General features: G+C 56.8%; 1 protein-coding gene across 1 annotated transcript in view; it reads right to left on the bottom strand.

Moving 5' to 3' along the window:
• LOC115642905 (zinc finger protein 585A-like) overlaps positions 1-20,069 on the bottom strand; it is a 39,563-nt gene that overhangs the window by 10,972 nt on the left and 8,522 nt on the right. Inside the window, exons 6-8 of the mRNA XM_030546555.1 lie at positions 3,537-3,718; positions 2,040-2,137; positions 1,052-1,226 (exon numbers count right to left, since the gene is read on the bottom strand). Of these exons, the coding sequence (XP_030402415.1) occupies positions 1,052-1,226; positions 2,040-2,137; positions 3,537-3,718 (455 nt within the window). The remainder of the gene's footprint in view (positions 1-1,051; positions 1,227-2,039; positions 2,138-3,536; positions 3,719-20,069) is intronic.

Below are 20,069 nucleotides of genomic sequence, written 5' to 3'. Positions count from 1 at the left end.
GAAGAAACTCTTCTTGTTACTCTTAACATCTCTTGGTAGCTGCAACTCCAAGTGAGATTTGGCTTTCCTGATTTCACTCCTGCATGCCTGAGCAATATCATTAGACTCCTCTCCGGTCATTTGCCCAGTCTTCCACTTCTTGTAAGCTTTTTTTTTTGTGTTTAAGATCAGCAAGGATTTCAGTGTTAAGCCAAGCTGGTTGCTTGCCATATTTACTATTCTTTCTACACATCGGGATGGTTTGTTCTTGCAACCTCAATAAGGATTCTTTAAAATACAGCCAGGTATCCTGGACTCCTTTCCCCCTCTTGTTATTCTCCCAGGGGATCCTGCACATCAGTTCCCTGAGGGAGTCAAAAGTCTGCTTTTCTGAAGTCCAGGGTCCGTATTCTGCAGCTCTCCTTTCTTCCTTGTGTCAGGATCCTGAACTCGACCATCTCATGGTCACTGCCTCCCAAGTTCCCATCCACTTTTGCTTCCCCTACTAATTCTTCCCAGTTTGTGAGCAGCAGGTCTAGAAGAGCTCTGCCCCTAGTTGGTTCCTCCAGCACTTGCACCAGGAAATTTCCCCCCGACACTTTCCCAAAACTTCCTGGATTGTCTGTGCACTCCTGGAAGGCAGGACTACGGCTCCTGCTGGTAATGCAGCAGGTGAGGGACACACACTCTAATAGGGGTTAAAATTCATCCTGATCTGAAGCCAAGTGGAGCATTTCACAGATTCCAGCCATTCTTATCTTTACCCAGCGAAACCGGGAGCTTGTCTCACTCCTGCCTCCCTCTCCAGCTGCCATTCTGCTAACTCTGCCTGCCCCTCTAGGGGAAAACAGATAGTGACGTCCTCAGACGTATCTGCATCCTGCTCCCTACCAGGAACAGTGCCGGCCCTAAGAGTCGCTCTCACAGCAAAAGGAAAGCTCCATCTTTTGTTTATTTACGATGAGTGTTTACACAGCGCCAGAGGTGAGAGCTAGGCACTTTCCAGACACATCAATCCAGTGACTGTTCCTGCCCCTGGGAGCTTGCAACGTAGGGGTTGAATTGTGCTCACCTCCCTCCCCGTGGACGTCACGGCTGCGGTGTCGTTTGCATGGGGAGAGATGCACATCTATGAATTCGGAGTTTGCCAGTTGTTGTTCCGCCCGCTCCATTTCTTTGTAAATCTCCTTCCTCTGAAGCATCAGGGTGGTGATGGCTAGACGGGACACTGGTGGTGAGCCAGGGCGCTAAGGAGGCACCAAGCGTTCTCACTCTTCTTGGGCTGGCTGGTTCGTGCCCACATGTTCGGGGTTTAACTCATCGCCATGTGCGGGGTGGGGAAGAATTCCCCCCTGCACTCGGATTGCCAGTCACCCTGGGGGAGGGGCGCATTGCCTTCCTCTGCAGCCTGTGGGTGCTGGTCCCTTGCCAGGATCATCAGAGTGTCTCACTTCAGCATTTCCCTGACACTGGGGTGCCCCTGGGCACTGGGGCCCCTCAGTCTAGTCTCCTGTGGGCTGCGATGCTCTGGTCTGATCTCGCTGGGGGGCGCTGCTGGCCCGTGCTACACACAAGATCAGACCAGACACTCAGGTTGTCTCTTCCGGCCGTAAATTCTATGATTCTGACACTCCAAAAGGTCTATAGCTGCTCTCCACCCCTGCCTTTATCTTGGGCGCACCCCCGCCCCATTTTACCAGCGTCATTTTAAAAACCAAAGTAAAGAAATAGGGGAATTGTCGAGCCCCGTCTGTACCGGTTAGCACAGGCCATTAGTACGTTGTTATTCTCTTTGCAGTGTCGGGTGCAGAGTGCCCCACGAAACAAGAACCTGGTCCCTGCGCCAGACGGCTCACACCCTAGGACCCTGGTACGGCAACCTGCTGGGAGTAGCCGACCTCTGGGCCCACACGAAGCCCCACACACGCCAGTTGCTTCACAGCAAGTTGTGGGAGCAGGGCCAAAGCGCAGGACCAGAGGCAGCAAGGGGCTGAAACAGACAAACAGGAGCAGGGGAGCAAGAGGACACGGCAGCACTGAAACAGGAATGTTTTGCATACTTGGCGATCGTCTCTGGCCTTGTTTAAACCCTCGTGTGAGACGACCCCTTGATGGCCAAAGTCGGAGAAGTCACCGTCTCCACGCCGGGCAAACGGCACTGGTGGGAACAGCAGCGGAGAGTGTTTACCCGCTGCCGGCAGGCGTTTGGGCTGGCGCAGATGGCTGTAATCCCCAGAGTAAACACACACACGGCTTGCCAGCTGCCCAGCCATCACATGGCCTCTGCAGTGCTCTCCCCTCCGCAGCGCTGCCACCTCTCGTGAGTCCATCACGAGCCTCGTGATCTTTGCCGTGTTTGTTTAAAGCCCCAGAGACTGCAGGAGAATCTCCGCTTTCACGGATTGTGGAGAAAAGCTTGACAATGTGAAGCCAGGACATAGGATGTAAATCAAACCAACCAGAGGTTTAAAAGACACTCAGGGCTTTTAAGCCAATCCCATGATGCTCTGCAGCCTGACTCATGATTTTTGATCACATGAGGCTGCTGGCAGCATGGCCTCCCCCCTCCCTGAGGGCGTTATGTCAAATCTAGACCCAAACCTTTATCTCCCTCCACCAGTGACTGGCGGGCGGCACAGAGCCGGGCCTGCCCAGGACACAGCCCGGCAGGACGGGCGGATTTCCAGAGGAAGCCAGACTATTACTGTCACATGCACATCCTGCTCCCTCCTCTTCACCCTCTGCACTTCACAGACTCTCAGGGTTGGGAGGGAGCTCAGGGGGTACCCGTCCCACCCCCAGGTCAGGGGCCTGGAGGCCACAAGGGAGTTCAGGGACGGCCCCGATCCGGCAATTGGCTCCACGCCAGCAGCTCCAATTGCAGGACCAGGGCCAGATCCTCAGCTGGTGTCAATGCAGGGAGCTTGGCTGCCAGGGACGGAGTTGGTCCGATTCCCACCAGCGGAGGAGTCTGGCCCAGCCCCTCCTGCCCCACTCTCACGGAGAGTTAAGCACAAAGCCCCTTTTTCCCCTCTCCGAGCATCCCTCCTGGGGGCCCCAGCAGCGCAGCCGGCGGCTGCGGGGGATGCGGACGGGCCGGCGCGGGGACGGTGAACACGGGAAGTGCTGGTAGCAGCTGGCGATGGAGGGGGGGAGCTCGGGGGACCCCCCGCGTGCAGCGCTGCGGCCCAGCCATGGTGCCCCGGGCGGTGCCTTGTCCTGGCCCCGCTCCTCGCCCCCCACCCAGCCCGTGCACCCGCCGTGCGGCCAGGGGCGAGTCGGGCCAAACGTGCCCACCCCCCCGGGAAGGGCTCTGCGGCCGGGGTGGGGCGCGGGTGGCGAAGATTCAGGTCCCCCCCCCGGCAGAGCCCACGGCACTTGCAAGCCCCGGGGGGGCAGGCGAGGGGCCCATCTGCCGGGGGCAGAGCGACTCCGCCCCCCAGATCCCGGGCAGCCCCCCGGGAGAGCGGCTCCCTGCGCACAGCCCAGCCCAGCCCAGCCCAGCTGGGGGTCCCCAGGGCGCGCCCCGCGCAGGGAGCCGGGGGCCGGGCACTCACCCGCTGCGCTGCGCTGCTCTGCGCTGCGCCCGGCTGGCGAGGGGCGCTGGCTGCCCGCGCCCGGCTCCCCTATGGCCGCCGACTGGGGAACTTCTCCAGCCCGATCGGCCGCTGCAGGGGGAGAGACAAAGGGCTCCGCGCCCGCTGCATCCTGGGAGCCGTAGTCCGCGCGTGGACACGAGCTGCGCGGGGGCGCAACGGGGGCGCAGGACGCGCGCACCTCGCCGGGACGCGGGGCCAGGGCGCAGGGTTCCCCGCGCAGCGCAGCGACGGGCCGGGCCGGAGGCGCTGGGAGCCCGGCCGCGGGGGAGTCGGATTCCCCTGGGCTGGGGCCGGGAGGAAAACTACAGCTCCCAGCCGCCGCGGGCGGGGCCGAGCCTCCGGCTCCGGTTTGGCACCGGAGTCTGCGCCCCGCTCCCTTCCCGCTGCCCCAGCGCCGGGACCCCGTGTCCGGCCTGTGCTGCGGGACCGAGAGGCAGCGGAGCCGGCCCCCAGCTTTGCAGCCCCGCTGAGCCCAGACGCTTCAAACCAGCTTAGCTGGTGCAGAAATAACCCGGTGTGAACAGACCCGGCCTCTCGCAGGCGGTGCAGGGTGGAAGGCAGGGCAGGGTCGCTCAGTCTCCTGCTCCTGGGGCTGGCTGGGTTTTCATGCTGCTTTTCAGAGACATGGCTCAGGGTCCCCTTCCCCAGGCACAGCAAAGTCAGTGTCAGCGGTGGTTGGAATTTGGCCTATTCCCTGCCCAGAGGCTCCCGGTGCTAGGGGCTGTACAGGAGCACGGAGACAGGCCTTGCCCCAGCCTAGAGCACTTGCAAGCCTGGGTGATGAGCAGAGGCCGGGAAGGGGTGATGCAGGCGGGCAGGGTCAGGCAGGAGAAAGGAAGAGGTAACAATCCAGTGACCTTTCGCTATTGGATCCCAATGACAGAAAGACCTTTCCAGGCAGGGACTGTAACACTGACCCCACATGCTAGGCAGGCTGCATGGAACTGGGGTCTGCTTAGTGCAAGCCTGACTGGGTCACCGCCGGACTGTTTCAAAGGATCATGTGGCAGCTCCTGACCCACGGCGCTGGCTGGGCTCGCCCCCCTGCTCCAGGCACTGCAGCCCATCTGGGTTGGGGGAGATGCAAACAAAAAATTGGGGGGGCAAGTGACCCCCACACACACGTCTCCTATGGTAGGGAGTGCAAATCTGCTCCCCAAGCCCAAGCACTAAAATGTCTAGTTACAGCTCTGCCCCAGGGCCTCCACCCCCAGACTATTTCCCGGGTTGTGACAGGCCATAAACGTTCACAAGTGGGTCGAGAACCCCTGTCTTAGAGCACGTGCAGAGACATAGAGCCTGCCCTAGGGTGGGGCCAGGGCGCAATCCCCAAGTCTTCTCAGCCGGCGTTTTGGTCACTGGTGCTGGGACTCTAGGCTCAAACCTGTGCACTGGATCCTGCTCTGCCCTGGCTGGTGGAAACGAGAGGGAAAGAAATGGTTCTGCCAGTGGCTGGGGTTTTCAGGGGCTGGGTGCCAGCTGTCGTTAAGGAAGCTGTCACAGGATTCTCAATTCTACCTGTTAGACCAGAATCTCACCCCCCTGCTCTCATGCTGTGACTCGTTTGGAAAGTTTAGATGTAGGTGAGACAGGGACCCTTGCTGCCCGGGGGCATAGTCTGGCAGCTTGAACCTTTCGGGGCCTCATGTTCAGAAAGGCCGGGTGCAATCCATGTGCCGTAAAGTGCGTGCAAACGTTCCTCTGCAGCTGTGCACGTCTGTGTATCGGGACTGCATGGAGCGGTTTAAAGGTTTGATTGGCGTTTGTTTGCAATGGTCACATGGTGAAGCACATTATCCATGGGAGCTGCTGGAAGCTGCTCCAGGATTTGGAATGGTGACATTACCAAGCGCATCGCTATCTTGTGTATGTTACATAATTCTGTCAAATCTAGTTCTGCACCTCGCTGGGCTGTGTAACCATTGGTGTTTCTCCTCTCCCCGGTTTGCTTGTTACGCCTACTGGTTCATCTTGCCTTCCAGTGCCGGTTCTTTGGGGCTGTCTCTTGCCGTGTCTTTGCACAGCACCTAGCGCGGGGCCCCATCCTCACTGGATGCTGTGAGAGATGTGGCGATATCCTGAGCACACCTCCTGGAATTCAGATCAATGTTACTGAGTGAAGTGCAAAGGCATTGACCTGTTGCTGTGTTTGTGTTACTGGGGAGTTGGACGGAATAGCTCTGGGAGACTGACTAGTGGACTCTCTGGGAAGGGGTAGGAAGGTCAAAGGATTTTTTGGGACAGCACGTGGGAAGGGGATTTCCTAGGCAATCCTGAGGGTTGGGGCATGGGAATGACCTACCTCTGAGTCCGTCCTCTTGAAGCTGAGGAAAACTCAGTGTCCACTGGTCCCCTGCTCCTGGAAACTCCAGATCAGAGACCTTTGAACAGCATCAAGGTTGGACTAAACTTTTCATGTGGCCGCTAGTCCTGAGCTGGGGCTGCTCTGAACCTGTTAACATAAAGGGAGGGTCCTGCCAGAGCCCTTGTGGGGGTAGAGGGGGGATCACTGGTAAGCTCACTAGAATGGGTGCAGGTTCTTTTATTGTTTGCCCCCTGCTCTCTCTGTGAGGCTTTTGCCCTAAGAATGAGTGTTTGCTTGGAGAAGGCTGCATGGTGGGTGGCTTAACCGTGGGCACTTGGACTGGGGCTAGTCTCTGAAGAGCAAGCAGGCCTGCTTGGCAGACTGTCTGTTGCTGGGAATAGGACAGCGAGGGCAGGGAACTGCTCGGCCTGGAATACCGCACACAGGAGGGAGAGACACAGGTCTCCAACCAACACAGGGAACAGATGGGGGCTGGAGGCCTCAGAACGGGTGCCCTTGCTGAGGCACTGAGAGGAAATACAGGTGCAGTGGCCCTGCCTAGTGACAGATGCTACTGCAATACCATAATCAATCCTAAGACTAGAGTACGTGCTGGGGAGTAGACCTGTGAACAGGTGATGCCGTCACGGTGCAGAGAATGGAGGGCTGGAGAGATGTGATTTGGGGAGGACAAGCGTGCGGTGGGAGAGGAGAGAGGGTGGTGGCTGGGCCCAGGAATATAAGAACGGGAGGTAATGCAGAGATAACGCCGTCCGACGGCATTAATGGGAATAGACTCAGAAGTCAGTGAAGTGTAATGGGAGGAGGGCAGAGGCGCCAGGGCGGTTATTAGGCAGTACCTGTGTCGCCCCAGTCATGTGCCAGGAGGTTCACAGAGAGACCCGGGGCTCAGGTGCTGCGGTAAGGAGGGGCCTGTAAGAACCGGTGCAGAAATAGGAAAACCAGGGCCACAGAGGAGCTATTTGTGATCCAAAGTGAGTCACCGGATTAATGCGCATTGGAAACCCACTCGCCGAGTCTCCCCTTTACATCTTGTCCCCCCTCCGTGCTCTCTCTCCTTCAGAGTCTTGCTAAACTTCAACCCTTCTCACCTAGCTGAACACTTGCTTAAAATCTGCCTCAGCCACAGGGCTCAGTGTGGACAGGGCATGGCCATCGGCAGGATCGGGACCCAGGCACAGACGGATGCTCTGCAGATCTCTGAGCGGATCCTCTTCCACGGTGGATTTGGGATGTTGGTCTAGTCCACACCGAGCTCTTCAACCCATGCTAGTTTAGCCCAGTTTGAAAGGCAACCTGCCAGTTGAAAAGTGATATGCGGTTTTTTAAGTCCCAATAGCTCCTGCTGTGACATCTATGGTCCCTCTCCGTCCCTTCCCTTCCCCTGCTCTGAGCTTCTCCTGCCCTGTCTCTCTGATTGGGGGGGCTCTTGTTTAAAATTTTCTTTGATGACCCAGGCACAAAGCAGGAGTGTGCTGATGAAATGTGCTGATGACACAAAGCTGCGAGGCATTGTCACCGTGGAAGAGGATCAGAATATCACCCAGAAGGAACTGGATGACCTTGGGGACTGGAGTTCTGGAAATGGGATGAAATTTAAAAAGTACAAAGTGCAAATCCATGCACTTAGGAGGACTAATACAAATTTCTGCTACAAGCTGGGGGCTCATTACTTGGAAACAACCGTGGACAAGACAGACCACGATGTTGATAAATTGAAGATGGTTCAGAGAAGAGCTATAAGAATGATTATCGTGGTAGGCTCAAGGAGCTCAATCTATTTACCTTAACAAAGAGAAGGCTCAGGGTGACCTGATTACAGTCAGACTGGAAATAAGGTGTGGCTTTTTAACAGTGAGCGTAATTAACCACAGCAGCAATTTACCAACGGTCTTCATCACTGACCGTTTTTAAATCCTGAAAGCTGTGCTCTAGGAATTACTGTGCTGTAGCTCTCTCTGGCCTGAGCTATAAAGGAGGTCAGATGAGATGATCACAATGGATCCTTCTGGCCTTGTGATCTAGGAATCTGTGGCTCTGTCTGTCCATCCCAGGATGACTCAGAGGCACCAGTGTGATGTGGCCATGCAACAGGCAAAGGCGATCCTAGGATGCATCAGGCCTGGCAGTTCTGGTCGAGATGGAGACGTGTTAGTGCCATTGAACAAGGCACTGGTGGGACCTCCGCTGGAGCGCTGCGTGCAGTTCTCCTCACCCGTGTTCAGGAAAGAGGAATCCAGACTTGGACAGCCTCAGAGACAGGCTGGGAGCGTAGAGAGGAGACTGGGAGCTTGGCTTGGAGAAAAGCTGTTGACTCTCCAAGACGAGGCTAGCACCAGAACAAATGGGGGTGAATTCAAGCTGGAAATGAGAAGAAGGTTTCTAACCGCCAGTCAGAGGAGTGAGGCTCTGGAACAGCCTCCCCCTAGGAGTAGCGGGAGCAAGAAACCTAGCTGGCTGCAAGAGGGACCCTGAACAGGAGGCCTCCCAAGGCAGCGGGGCCCTTTCAGTCCTTTGTTCCTATGAGAGGAGGCGTCGAGGGGTCAGGAACACAAACGGCTGGCAGGGAGCCAGAGCAGGCCTCGTGCCAGAGAGCCCAACAGAGGCCAAGGATCCAGAGAGCAGGCCAGAACCAGAGCCCCCAGTCGGGAAAAGGCCTGAGAGCCAGAGGCTGAGAGCCAGGTGGGCTGAGCACCCAGCGCTGCTGTGAGCCGTGCTGTGCCATGACAGCCTGGGAGAGTCGAGGAAGTGCCATAGGCCCTGCCTGACCGTGTCAGACGCTGCATGTCCTGCTGGGTGGGAGCAGCAGGGCAGCAGTGGGGGCCTGGGGGCTGCCTGGGAAGAGAGCTAGCATCCCGCCATGTTCAATGGAAAATCCCTCCAGCCGGAGAGGTCTCAGTATGGCCCCAGTGCATGCGGGGCTGAGCGAAAGCAAAGCAATCAGCAGCGTCGTGTGAGAGGGGACGGGGACGTCCAATGTCACAAGAGTGTGACAGGCACCAACGCTGACACCGGGCAGGGGCACATCTGTACATCCCCACGTCACATGACAGGGTCAGGACACGCCTTCTCCAGCAGCAAGAGTTACAGCAGGCGCTGTCAGCCGCAGATAAATCACAACCCCCACAGAAACAGAGACACTTCACAACGTGCTCCTGCCCCCAGCTGCGTGGGACCCTCTGGTAACCCTCACTAACAGGCTTTTCCCCCTCTCAGCTACAGCATCCCTCCCACCGTGTAAAGTGGCCAGGGGATGCAGCGCCACTCGGGTTTGGCCCGTCCACCCCTCCGGAGATGGAGGAACATCTGGGCCAAATCCAGCACTGCAACCCCCTGCACCAGCTTGCAACAACCCCAGTTTGGGGGGCTCTCAATCAGGAGGAGGGGGCAGGAGCTAACTGCCCTTTAATGGGGCGGGGGTTGAGGGTCAAAGTGGGACAGGGCAGTGTTGGACTGTTGGAAGGTCGGCTCTGGCCAGCCACCAGATGGCAACACGATCGCACGCGCCACCCTCTGGAATTGTCACTTACGCCTGTTTGGGGATTTTTACTCTGCTGCCCGCATGAAAACCGTTTGTTAGCTCAGCCAGTGGCATCACCTGCGAAAGTCCAAATAATGCTGAACTTACATGGCCAGACAGGCAATGAACTTCCGCATATGCTACGGGACTCTGAGCCTCTGGGAGTCACATGCGTCATGCAGCCTGGCTAGGGTGACCAGACAGGAAATGTGAAAAATCAGGATGGGGGTGAGGGGTAATAGGCACGTATATAAGACAAAGCCTCAAATATCAGGACTGTGCCTCTAAAATTGGACATGTGGTCACCCTAAGCCTGGCCCACTGGGTGTGCCTGGATGAGCCATCGCTCCGGAGCCTGGCCAACTCCTCATTACATTTGGAGCAAAAAAAGTCGTCATCTCAGGCATTAAAGGGGGGGAGAGAGAGAGAGAGTGGGTGTGTGTGAGACAGGGAGTGCAGGTGTGAGAGTGTAGATGTGAGAGTGTGAGTGTGAGAGAATGGGTGTGTGTGAGAGAGTGTGTGGGTGTGAGAGAGCGGGTGTGTGTGAGAGAGGCAGTGCAGGTGTGAGAGTAGGTGTGAGAGAATGGGTGTAAGAGAGGGTGTGTGTGTGTGAAAGAGGGAGTATACGTGTGAGAGTGTAGGTGTGAGAGAGAGTGGGTGTGTGTGAGAGAGGCAGTGTAGGTGTGAGAGTGTAGGTGTGAGAGAGCGGGTGTGTGTGAGAGAGAGGCAGTGCAGGTGTGAGAGTAGGTGTGAGAGAGAGAGTGGGTGTGTGTGAGAGAGGCAGTGTAGGTGTGAGAGTAGGTGTGAGAGAGAGAGTGGGTGTGTGTGAGAGAGGCAGTGTAGGTGTGAGAGTGTGTGGGTGTGAGAGAGAGAGTGGGTGTGTGAGATAGAGGCAGTGTAGGTGTGAGAGTGTAGGTGTGAGAGAGAGTGGGTGTGTGAGATAGAGGCAGTGCAGGTGTGAGAGTGTAGGTGTGAGAGAGAGAGTGGGTGTGAGAGAGAGAGTGAGCAGATCAGAAAACCCAGGAGAGTGTTTGCATCCTGGCTCATCACTTAACCCCTGCTCCAGGTATAAGGGCTCTAGAGCCAGGCCCAGGTCAGCCTCACGCCGCTGGTGGTAGTCTACAGAGACCAGCATGGACGTGGTTCACCTGTTGGTCGATTTCACCCTCGTTTCCACAGCCAGACAGAGAGCCCTGGAGCTGGTGACACCTGACTGTCAGACGTGCAGAGCACCCACCACCCATCGCAGTCCCTGGGAGCGATGGGTGCTCAGCACCTCTTCGGGTCAGGCCACGAGAGGTGACCTCTCTCCACGCTGCTGCTGACCTCGCAGCGCCCCGTGGGTGCTGAGCGTGATGCTGAGGAGCTGGGCTGCGTGTTTGGTGGGACAGCCCCGCAGCGCAGAATTCACCCTGCAGCGAGCAGAACGAGCTGGCGTTTCGCCGTCTCCCCACTCAGGGACGAGCTCTGCCCCCTTAGGGGCTGTGTGACTGCAGGGATGCACTACAGGTGAGTGCGCGGTGCCTGGATGCTACGGAGCAGGGGCCAGTAAAAACACGTAGCCGGACGCTGGCTGGCCCACAGCTGTTTAATAAGGACACTTCACACATATTCCGCACTTTGTGTCTTCTGAGCATGTGACACACGAATCCCCTTCCTCCGCAAACCCACCTCGCAACTCTTCCCTTTGCTTCTCCGGTTCTGCCCAGGCACACGTGTCCCAACGGTTGGACGGCTCCAAGGGGCGCTCGCGCTCTGCCGGGCTCCGTCTGTGCAATGTGAGCTAGTGGGGGCCGCTCCCCTCAGTACATTTCTCTGCGGTTCCACTTTCCCCTCACTCTGCCCCGTCTGCCCACAGTCCACAAAGCACCTGGGACAGGGTCTGTCGGACTCAGCGTCATCACCTCGGTCAGCTGCGCGTGAGCCAGAAAACCATGTGAAGGATCCTGTGTGGGGCTGATGCTCCAGTTTTAAACTTCTGCTTCTTGTCTGGGCACACGTCGGCGTCCGGCTACAGACGGGAGTTATGCTGTGGCCATCCGTGGGGCGCACATCTCACTTTTCCTGCTGTCTGAATTTCGATGGCTAGTGGGTGCCTTTGATGCGTGGCCATGCTGGGAAGTGTCATTCCTTTTTACTCCTGAGGAGGGCGCCCTCCACGTCACCCCGTGGGCAAGGGGGGAGCCCAGCCCCTCGGGGATCTGGATGGAGTGTCTCCCTGCGGGTGCCACTGGGGAACAGCCACTCTGCAGGGTGCTCGAAGTGTTATAGTCCCATTATGCCAGTGAGCCCCTCTGCAAACCCCAGCCCCAGCTCTCCACTGCACCAGCTTCCCCCTTCAGCCTCACTCCAGAGCAGCTGCCACTTGTCCGTGTAAACCTGGGGTGGGATGTAACAAGTGTCTCATCCCACTGCAACACCTGCTCTTACAGATCACCTCTTTGGGCAACACCGGCATTTCCTAGCACAGCACCCAGCAGAACGGGCCCGGCCTGGCCAGCCCCCAGCCCAACATGTGTAAATGTGCCAGCAGAACGTCCTCCCAAACGAAACGCTCCAAGGGCTCTGGCGCTTACCCCCATGGTGCTGCAGGGGGTGCTAGACGCAGCATGTGTTGGGAGGACCCACAGCAGTGCTGTGCACAACATCCACTGTTATTGAGGGACTAGCGCAGGTCCCGGCAGTGCGCATAGAATCATAGAATATTAGGGGTGGAAGGGACCTCAGGAGGTATCTAGTCCAACCCCTGCTCAAAGCAGGACCAACCCCAACTAAATCATCCCAGCCAGGGCTTTGTCAAGCCTGATCTTAAAAACCTCTAAGGAAGGAGATTCCACCACCTCCCTAGGGAACCATTCCAGTGCTTCACCACCCTCCTAGTGAAATAGTGTTTCCTAATATCCAACCTAGACCTCCCCCACTGCAACTTGAGACCATTGCTCCTTGTTCTGTCATCTGCCACCACTGAGAACAGTCTAGATCCATCCTCTCTGGAACCCCCTTTCAGGTAGTTGAAAGCAGCTATCAAATCCCCCCTCATTCTTCTCTTCTGCAGACTAAACAGTTCCAGGTCCCTCAGCCTCTCCTCATAAGTCATGTGCTCCAGCCCCCTAATCATTTTTGTTACCCTCTGCTGGACTCTTTCCAATTTCTCCACATCCTTCTTGTAGTGTGGGGCCCAAAACTGGACACAGTTCTCCAGATGAGGCCTCACCAATGTCGAATAGAGGGGAATGATCACGTCCCTCCAGGGCCGGTGCAAGGATATTTTGCGCCCTAGGTGAAACTTCCATCTTGTCCCCCCCCCATCACATACATTATACACAATACACGGTCACAGAGTAACATGTTATAATTTAGAATTTATATTTCCGCGCTTTAAGTTTAGCAAATTTAGAAACAAGTTCCTCCAAGTCAATGCTGTGAGCAATGTCATGTTCTATTGACAAGGTAGATAGCCCAACAAGTCTTTGTTGCAACATTGATGTTCGCATGTATGTTTTTATCAACTTGAGCTTGGAGAAGCTTCGCTTACCACTGGCCACAGAAACTGGGAGAGTCAAGAGGATGCGAAGAGCAATAACTGTGTTAGGGACACTATCTGTCAGCTTATTTTCCCATATGAAGTTCAATACATCTTGGGGTGATGAACTCCTTTGGACTCGTCTTGCATTAGCTTGCAATTCACTGCACAAGTCAAAGGCATCAATATCCTTGGATTCACCATGTTGCAAAGCTTTCTCCAGATTCAAGCAATGTTCCATAATTTGCTTTGGTGTTTTATTTTGCAAACTGTAAACATCATATATGAAGCCAAATACTGAACTAATTTGCTGCATTAGTGTGAATCTTTCTTCAACCGAATGTATTGCTGTGTCAATGACTGCAAAGTAAAAGTTCACTTTGAATTTTTCTTCCGGATCATAAATAGGTTCGTCATCTGCATCATATGTGAACTGCTTCCTCTTCTTTCTAATACGGATTGGATCTGGTTCAAAAAGTGCCGGTACATCCAACTCCTCCGCAAGTTCACCTGCATCTACCAATGTTTTCTCAAAGGCTGCGTCACTTCTGCGGCCCACAAGAAACTTCTTGGTTTCTCCAAGTTGATTAATGGCATCACATATATCAAATTCTTTTGCCTGAAGCTGTTTGCTAGTTATGTTGATCTCACACAATATGTCATACCACAAAACAAGAGAAACAAGAAACTTGAAACTAGAAATGGCTTTTGTAAGAGCCTCTGCATCAACTCGTGATGTATTGCCAGATGATCCTGTCAGAGTATTGTCTTCATAGATGTCTACCAGAGCATCACAGATGTCACCAATGAAAGCAGGAGCGGAGGAAGCCCCTTAAGGGGAGAGGACCACCGGTGCCCGAATTGTGGCCCTGCCCCTGCACCATCCCTCCCCCATGAGGCCCCCTCCACCATGCTGCCCATTGCCCCCGAGGCCCCGCCCCATGTCACCTTCTTCCCAAGCCCCCACCCTCATGCCACCCATTCCCCCTGCAGAGACCCTTCTCCCACGCCACCTCTTCCCCTAAGATCCTGCTCCCACGCCACCTCTTCCCCCAGAGACCCTGCTCCCACGCCACCTCTTCCCCCAGAGACCCTGCTCCCACGCCACCTCTTACCCCAGAGACCCTGCTCCCACGCCACCTCTTTCCCCTAAGATCCTGCTCCCACGCCATCTCTTCCCCGGAGACCTTGCCTCCCACTCGCTCCTCTCCGCCACCTCCCGTCCCCTGGCTTGCCCTTATAGCCAGTAAAAAGTGATAGGGCCGTGGCCTGTGCCCCCCCCCCCCACACCCCCGTTCCGGTGCTCCTGGCTCATTGGCCATCAAGGCTGAGCAGAGGGAGGTGCTTGGGCCAGGCCTGGCCATTACCTGTGACGGGCCTGATCACAGCATTGTGCCGCTGGAAACAGAGCAGCACAGTTCGTGGGGGGGCTTGGGGCTAATACCCCAGGGGGCCTGCAGGCCCTATGGCTGAGTGGGAACAGCCACGAACCCTCCAGCCACCCTGAGAATCACGTCTCAGGCAGGCCCCTTCTCCTCTCCCAGCATTGCCGCATCACCCTCTGCCAGGTTTGGAATCCTGGTGGTCAGGAATAATTTAAACCATCTTAAAAATGAGTCAGTCACAAGTGGTGGGAAGCCGGAGGGGGAATAAGGCAGCAGCAGCAGAAGGCAGCAGTTGTTTCATAACCTCTGAACCAGATTCTCCCATCCTAGACTGCTAAGCTCTGAAGAGGTGTGAGGTGCACAACTGCCCCGCAAAAGGAGTGTGCTTTGCACTAGGCGCTGGCCACTCGTTGACTGAGATTAAAGCCAGACGAGACCATTAGCTCATCCCGTCCGACCGCCTGTCCAGCACAGGCCAGGGTCACCTGTCCTGAGCCCAGCGACGTGTGTTGGCTAAGGCACCTCCCAGATGGGCAGCCACGAGCCAGCGAATCACCACGTCCCTTGGCAGCGTGGCCGATGGTTGCTCGCCCTCCCCGGGCACAGTGTGGGCTCTTCTCTCAGCTGACTTCGGTTTCACTGCAGCTAAGTGGCCTCTGGGGACCCACACAGCAGCTGGGCACATGCAAGAGAACAACAGGAACCCAACCTGCCAGCAGGCTGCCCCTGACGGACCCAGAGCTGCTCCAGAGCAGAGCATGAAACAAAGGCAGCTTGAAGTTACGCAGCAAGGGGTGAGTGGGAGCGTCGCGCTGCACCAAAGGCTCCGGCTACCACAAGCTGCAGCGCGTTCCAGAGAGGTGTCCGCTCCCTGTTGGCAGCAGCAAGCACCGTGAGCCCAGCCGGTATCAGGCCACCTTTTACCCCCCAGCCTCAGGGGTGTTGACTCTGCATCCACGTGGCCTCTGACGGAGCCGAGCACGGCGGATGCACATGAAGCCCCGCCAGCCCTGGGAGCTTTGTGGGCATTGCCCCATGTCCCTGTGCTTAGGTGTTGATAGATGTTTGGCTGCGTGTGGGTTCTCCCTGGGCCACCTCAGCCCCACGCAGGCAGCTGGCATGGCAGCCCCTGAGCGAACTGCCCAACGACCACAGCCCGGCTCTACTGGCCAGAGCGTGGCCTTTTGTTTACGCCATGTTACTGCCATGGCCATTAAGTGCAAGATGGCATTTGTTACTTCTGTTGTTTCAGGATGTGTTTGGGTAAGTACTCAGTGCGAGCAGGGCCTGCCTCAGACCAGGCCGCTGGTACAAGAGCTCATCTCTCAGGCGCTCGTCCTACTATGGTCACTGTCATGGAGTGTGGGGGAGTCAGGGCCCTGCACCCCCGGCTTCCTGAGATTCACCGGGACTCTCAGCCAGCCAGTAAAACAGGTGGTTTATTTAGACGACAGGACACAGTCCAAAGCAGGTCTTGCCAGCACAGATAACAGGACCCCCTTTAGTTAGGTCCATCTGGGGCCCCCAGGGAGGCCTCAGCCCCATTGGGAAGCCGAAGCCCCATCAGAGCTCCCCTCCATTTCCCTGCCAGCTTCAAACTGAAACTTCCTCCAGCCTCTCACTCAGCCTCCCCCCCGGCTCCTCCCCCAGCCTTTGTCCTTTGTCCAGTGTCCCAGGCAGAGGTGTCACCTGGCCTCCAACCCCCCTCCTGGTTCTCAGGTGATGTGCTCAGGTATCCTCCCTTCCCCAATGCTGGCAGTCACAGCACAACTCCCCTGCCACCTTCCCAGGTCAATACTCCTTGTTAAGATAAGTTTCTGTCTGCATCCTAAAACTTGCCCATACCGGTATTGCCCTGGCCTCTTCCTTTGTCATTCAGTGTTAAACGCATTCTGAACTATATGCATTTCCTCACCTTTTGGAGGTGAAGCCAGACTTTCAGGCACCTGCTCCCCTACTTGGTGTAAACTTTGCTTGTATCAATCAGAAACGAACACACACAGTTTTTGGGCCCCGTCCCCTATGACACTTCTATGATGTCATAGTGGGTATTTTAGGCTGGTCTGCCATGTGCAGGCAGAAGAGGAGAAAGAAAAACAAATCCTGTGTACCTTGTGCACACCCGTAACCGAGCCTGATCACCTCGAAGCCTCTCTCAGCTCACGTGTTTTAAGCAGAGTTTCTACGTTTGCTGGTCGTTATGAGTTGGTTTGTATTCGTAAGTATTGGTTATTACTAAATGCTGCATCTGTGTTTATAAATATTGTTTACTGCATCTTTGTTTATAAATATTGTTTGATAGTAAATACTTTAGCCATTGTATGTTTTAAGTTCCATTAACCCTATTAGCTAATCATACGCTGCTCCCCTACCCCTTGTAACTATCCCCAATAAAACTTTAAATTAATTAATTTTAGTTGTGTGCGTGCCTGCAGTTTGCATCGTGACCCATATCCTCCTTGCATCCCTTACCTGTACAGTCTATTGCCACGTGCAGCCTGGTAAATAACAGGTCTGCATTTTTCTTTCGCCCCTAAAAGTACGTGGCAATCTACACTCCTCACTCAGCATTCACAGAACACAGCCAGAACATTCCATTGTGTTGCCCCTTCGCACTAGTCACTGGCGCTTTGGGGCTAGCCAGGCTGTAGGTGCAGGGACGACCATCCCCAGAGACTTGTGTTGCATGTGGACTCTGCCGGGCGGGAGCAAGGCTGGGCCACTGCTCATGGCAAGAGCTGCCAGTGGTTTGTGGTACCCGGGACACTGATGCCAGCTCAAGGCTCAGCTCTCTCCTCCCGTCTGAGGTTCTCATGCGAACTGGGGAGGCTGCTGTCTGAAAGCTGATGAATAATTTCCCAACATGTCTAACTACAGAGACCTCCCTGAGCTCTGTAGCCTGCAAGTGGGAGCTGATTACAACCGGCCCCTCTAGAGAACAGGAAATCACTAGCTTAGCATTTGTCTCTGGAGGGTTACGTGCCAACCGATTCACACCTGGCCAGCCACCCAGCAGAACAGCCTGTTTCCTCAGCTGCTAGCCAGTGGCAGTGGAAGAAGAATTGACAGTTGAGAAATGGATCATCAGAGCACTGGTCCACAGCACGGGGCCCTCCTGGGGCTGTGAACATTTCCACTTGGCAGTTGGCTCTGATGGTGCTGGGCTGGCAGGAACACAACTTCGAATATGGCATCACAGCAGCAAGCCCATGCCCCTGGCCAGCCGCTCTGCCAGTCTCTTGCCCTCTCTGCATCCCTCCGCTGGGACCACGGCATTCAAACACAATCAGATGCTAGCATTTCACAGCCAGGGCGGCCAGCCGTTGGCTAGCACGGGCAGGGGTGTGCTGGCGTCTCCAGTGCTTGGAGCCTTTCAGTAGAGACTCAGGCTTTGTCTGCACTGCCGTTTGACAACGCGAACCCCCAGGGCCGCCCAGAGGATTCAGGGGCCTGGGGTCTTCGGCGGCGGGTCCCGGAGCAGAAGGGCCCCCCACTGCCTAATTACTGCCGAAGACCTGGAACAGAAGCAGCTCCGGGTGCCTGGGCCCCACAAGAGTTTTCCGGGGCCCCTGGACTGAGTGAAGGACCCTGCTCCAGGGGCCCCGGGGCCAGGGGCAAATTACCCCACTTGCCCCCACCCGGGCAGCCCTGTGAACCCCACTCGTAGGGGGTGAGAGTATTGCCAACAAACAGTGTTTAAGCTGCCCGCCCGTGTCACTAAAAGCTGTGTAGTGTAGACAAAGCCTGACTCACTTTCCAACCACTAGCTCAACCCCAAGTTACTGCCTCAATGCCTGGGTGTTGCTGGGCGAGGTTCTGGGCGCTGTGCTGTGCAGGTCGGACCATCATTCACAAAGGCCCCTTCAGGAATCAGACACAAGCTTCCTGTCCCTGCCTCGCTGGCCTTCTGCAGCCTTCCCCTTCCTGCTGATCTGCTCTGGGCTCAGCCTGCTCCACCCCATCCTGCAGTCTAGGATCCCCCTAACCGGCATAGCCACAGATCCACAGCAGACGTCTGAGCCGTACACTAAGGGCTGCATGTTCAGCCTTCGCCTCTGAAATTCCCTGCGTGAGCCCGTCGGGCCCATCTCACCATTTCATTGATGCTGGGGGTGGGGGGGTTGCACTGACTATTAGCACTTGTGTTCTGGCCAGGGGTGGAGATTCGGTTTTCCGGCTCTTACTCCACGTTTCTGCGCAGAGCCCTGCAGCGTGCAGAGACAAAATCACTCTCTGCTCGGACGCCCACCGTCAGCGCTACATTGCTCTGGGGAGAGAGAGTCCCATGGGGACATGGCTCAGCAGCCAGGCATCCTTAAGCCTCTTTCTCTCTCTTCGTAACCTGCTGGGTGCTCAGGAAGGGCAGCGCTGGAAAGGCGCCTACAGCAGGGTGCTGGCTCCACTTCCCAGGGAATCTGAGAGGTCCCGAGATTCCTCTGGCCCAAGGGGCCCATCCTGCCAGGAACAACCGGGCTGGGGAGAAGCCAGCTCCGCGGCAGGACACCGGGGGGAATCCAGCCACGCCAGGAGGTGGCAGAGCAGCTGGCCTCCCACCCATCCAGGCTCCTCAGAGAGCCAGAGAGGAGTCGGACCAGCGCAGGTGTCAGTAGGGTGTCCAGATGTCCCATTTTTAAAGGGACAGTCCCGTATTTCAGCTGCCTGCCGGCGTCCTGACTTTTTCTTAGAAACGAGCAAATTGTCCTGTATTTTCTGTCTCCCCTCATTGGTGCCGGCAGGTCCAGCTGCTGGCTGGGTCCCTGCTCGCCAGGCACACACCCGCCAGCAGTGAGTGGCGGGGTCCAGTGGCTGCCGATGGGGGTGGGTGTGAAAGGCTGGTGGTGGGAGAAAGCTGCAGCATGAGGGGCCGGCCGCTCCCCCCGCTGGTCCATCAGTCCCTGCTATGGCCCGGCCCTCGGCCAGCAGGGCTCCGGCCCCCGGCCCGTTTCCAACCGGCACTGGCTGCCAGCTGCGGTGGCTGGTTAGTGTGGGCAGGCACCAGGCAGAGGCCGGCTATGTGTTGCCTCTGCTGCCCACCCATTGGCCCTTTACATGCTCCCCCTCTCGTTGTCCTCACCCTGCTTTGCCCCTTCACCCCCCCAAACCCCCCTGCTCCTCCAAATCCTTCCATGTGGGGCGCATCCCGTGCCCAGCGCTGTGTGGAGAACCAGCCCCTGATTGGAGCGCTCAGCTCACCAGCAGCCTGGCCGGCAGCTCCTTCCGGCCCCCCCCGCCTCTGGCTGGGCCAGCACCCTGGGAAAGCCCAAGACCCTCCAGCCCGGGAGGAGCTGAGCCCGGCATGTGCCAAAGCCCCGCACAGCACTGGCACGGGGCAGCCTCTCCTCGCCCCTCAGCTAAGATGTGGAGTCAGGGGGCGGGGGCAGCAATTTCCAGCCTGTTCACTCCTGAACTTGCTGGCTCCTAGGGTGACCAGATGTCCAGATTTTATAGGGACATGCCCAATTTTTTAATCTTTCTCTTATATAGGCTCCTACTACCCCCCACTCCCATCCCGATTTTTCACACTTGCTGTCTGGTCGCCCTACTGGCTCCACAGCAGCCCCCTGGGCAGGAGCTTAGCCCCCTCTTCACCCCTCAGCCCCCACCCTGGGTCCTGCCCCCAGGGAGCACGGGGCGTTCTGTCCCCTAGGCACCCTCCCCTGCTGAGCCGCCTCTCTGGCTGGGTTCGCTGATGCCCCTGCAGTCCCGGGCCCTGGACCCTGGTACACAATGCGTCCTT

Source organism: Gopherus evgoodei, unplaced genomic scaffold (assembly GCF_007399415.2).
Source record: "Gopherus evgoodei ecotype Sinaloan lineage unplaced genomic scaffold, rGopEvg1_v1.p scaffold_47_arrow_ctg1, whole genome shotgun sequence".
In the NCBI taxonomy this organism is placed as follows: Eukaryota; Metazoa; Chordata; order Testudines; family Testudinidae; genus Gopherus; species Gopherus evgoodei.
This window is presented reverse-complemented; position numbering and strand designations above follow the sequence as displayed.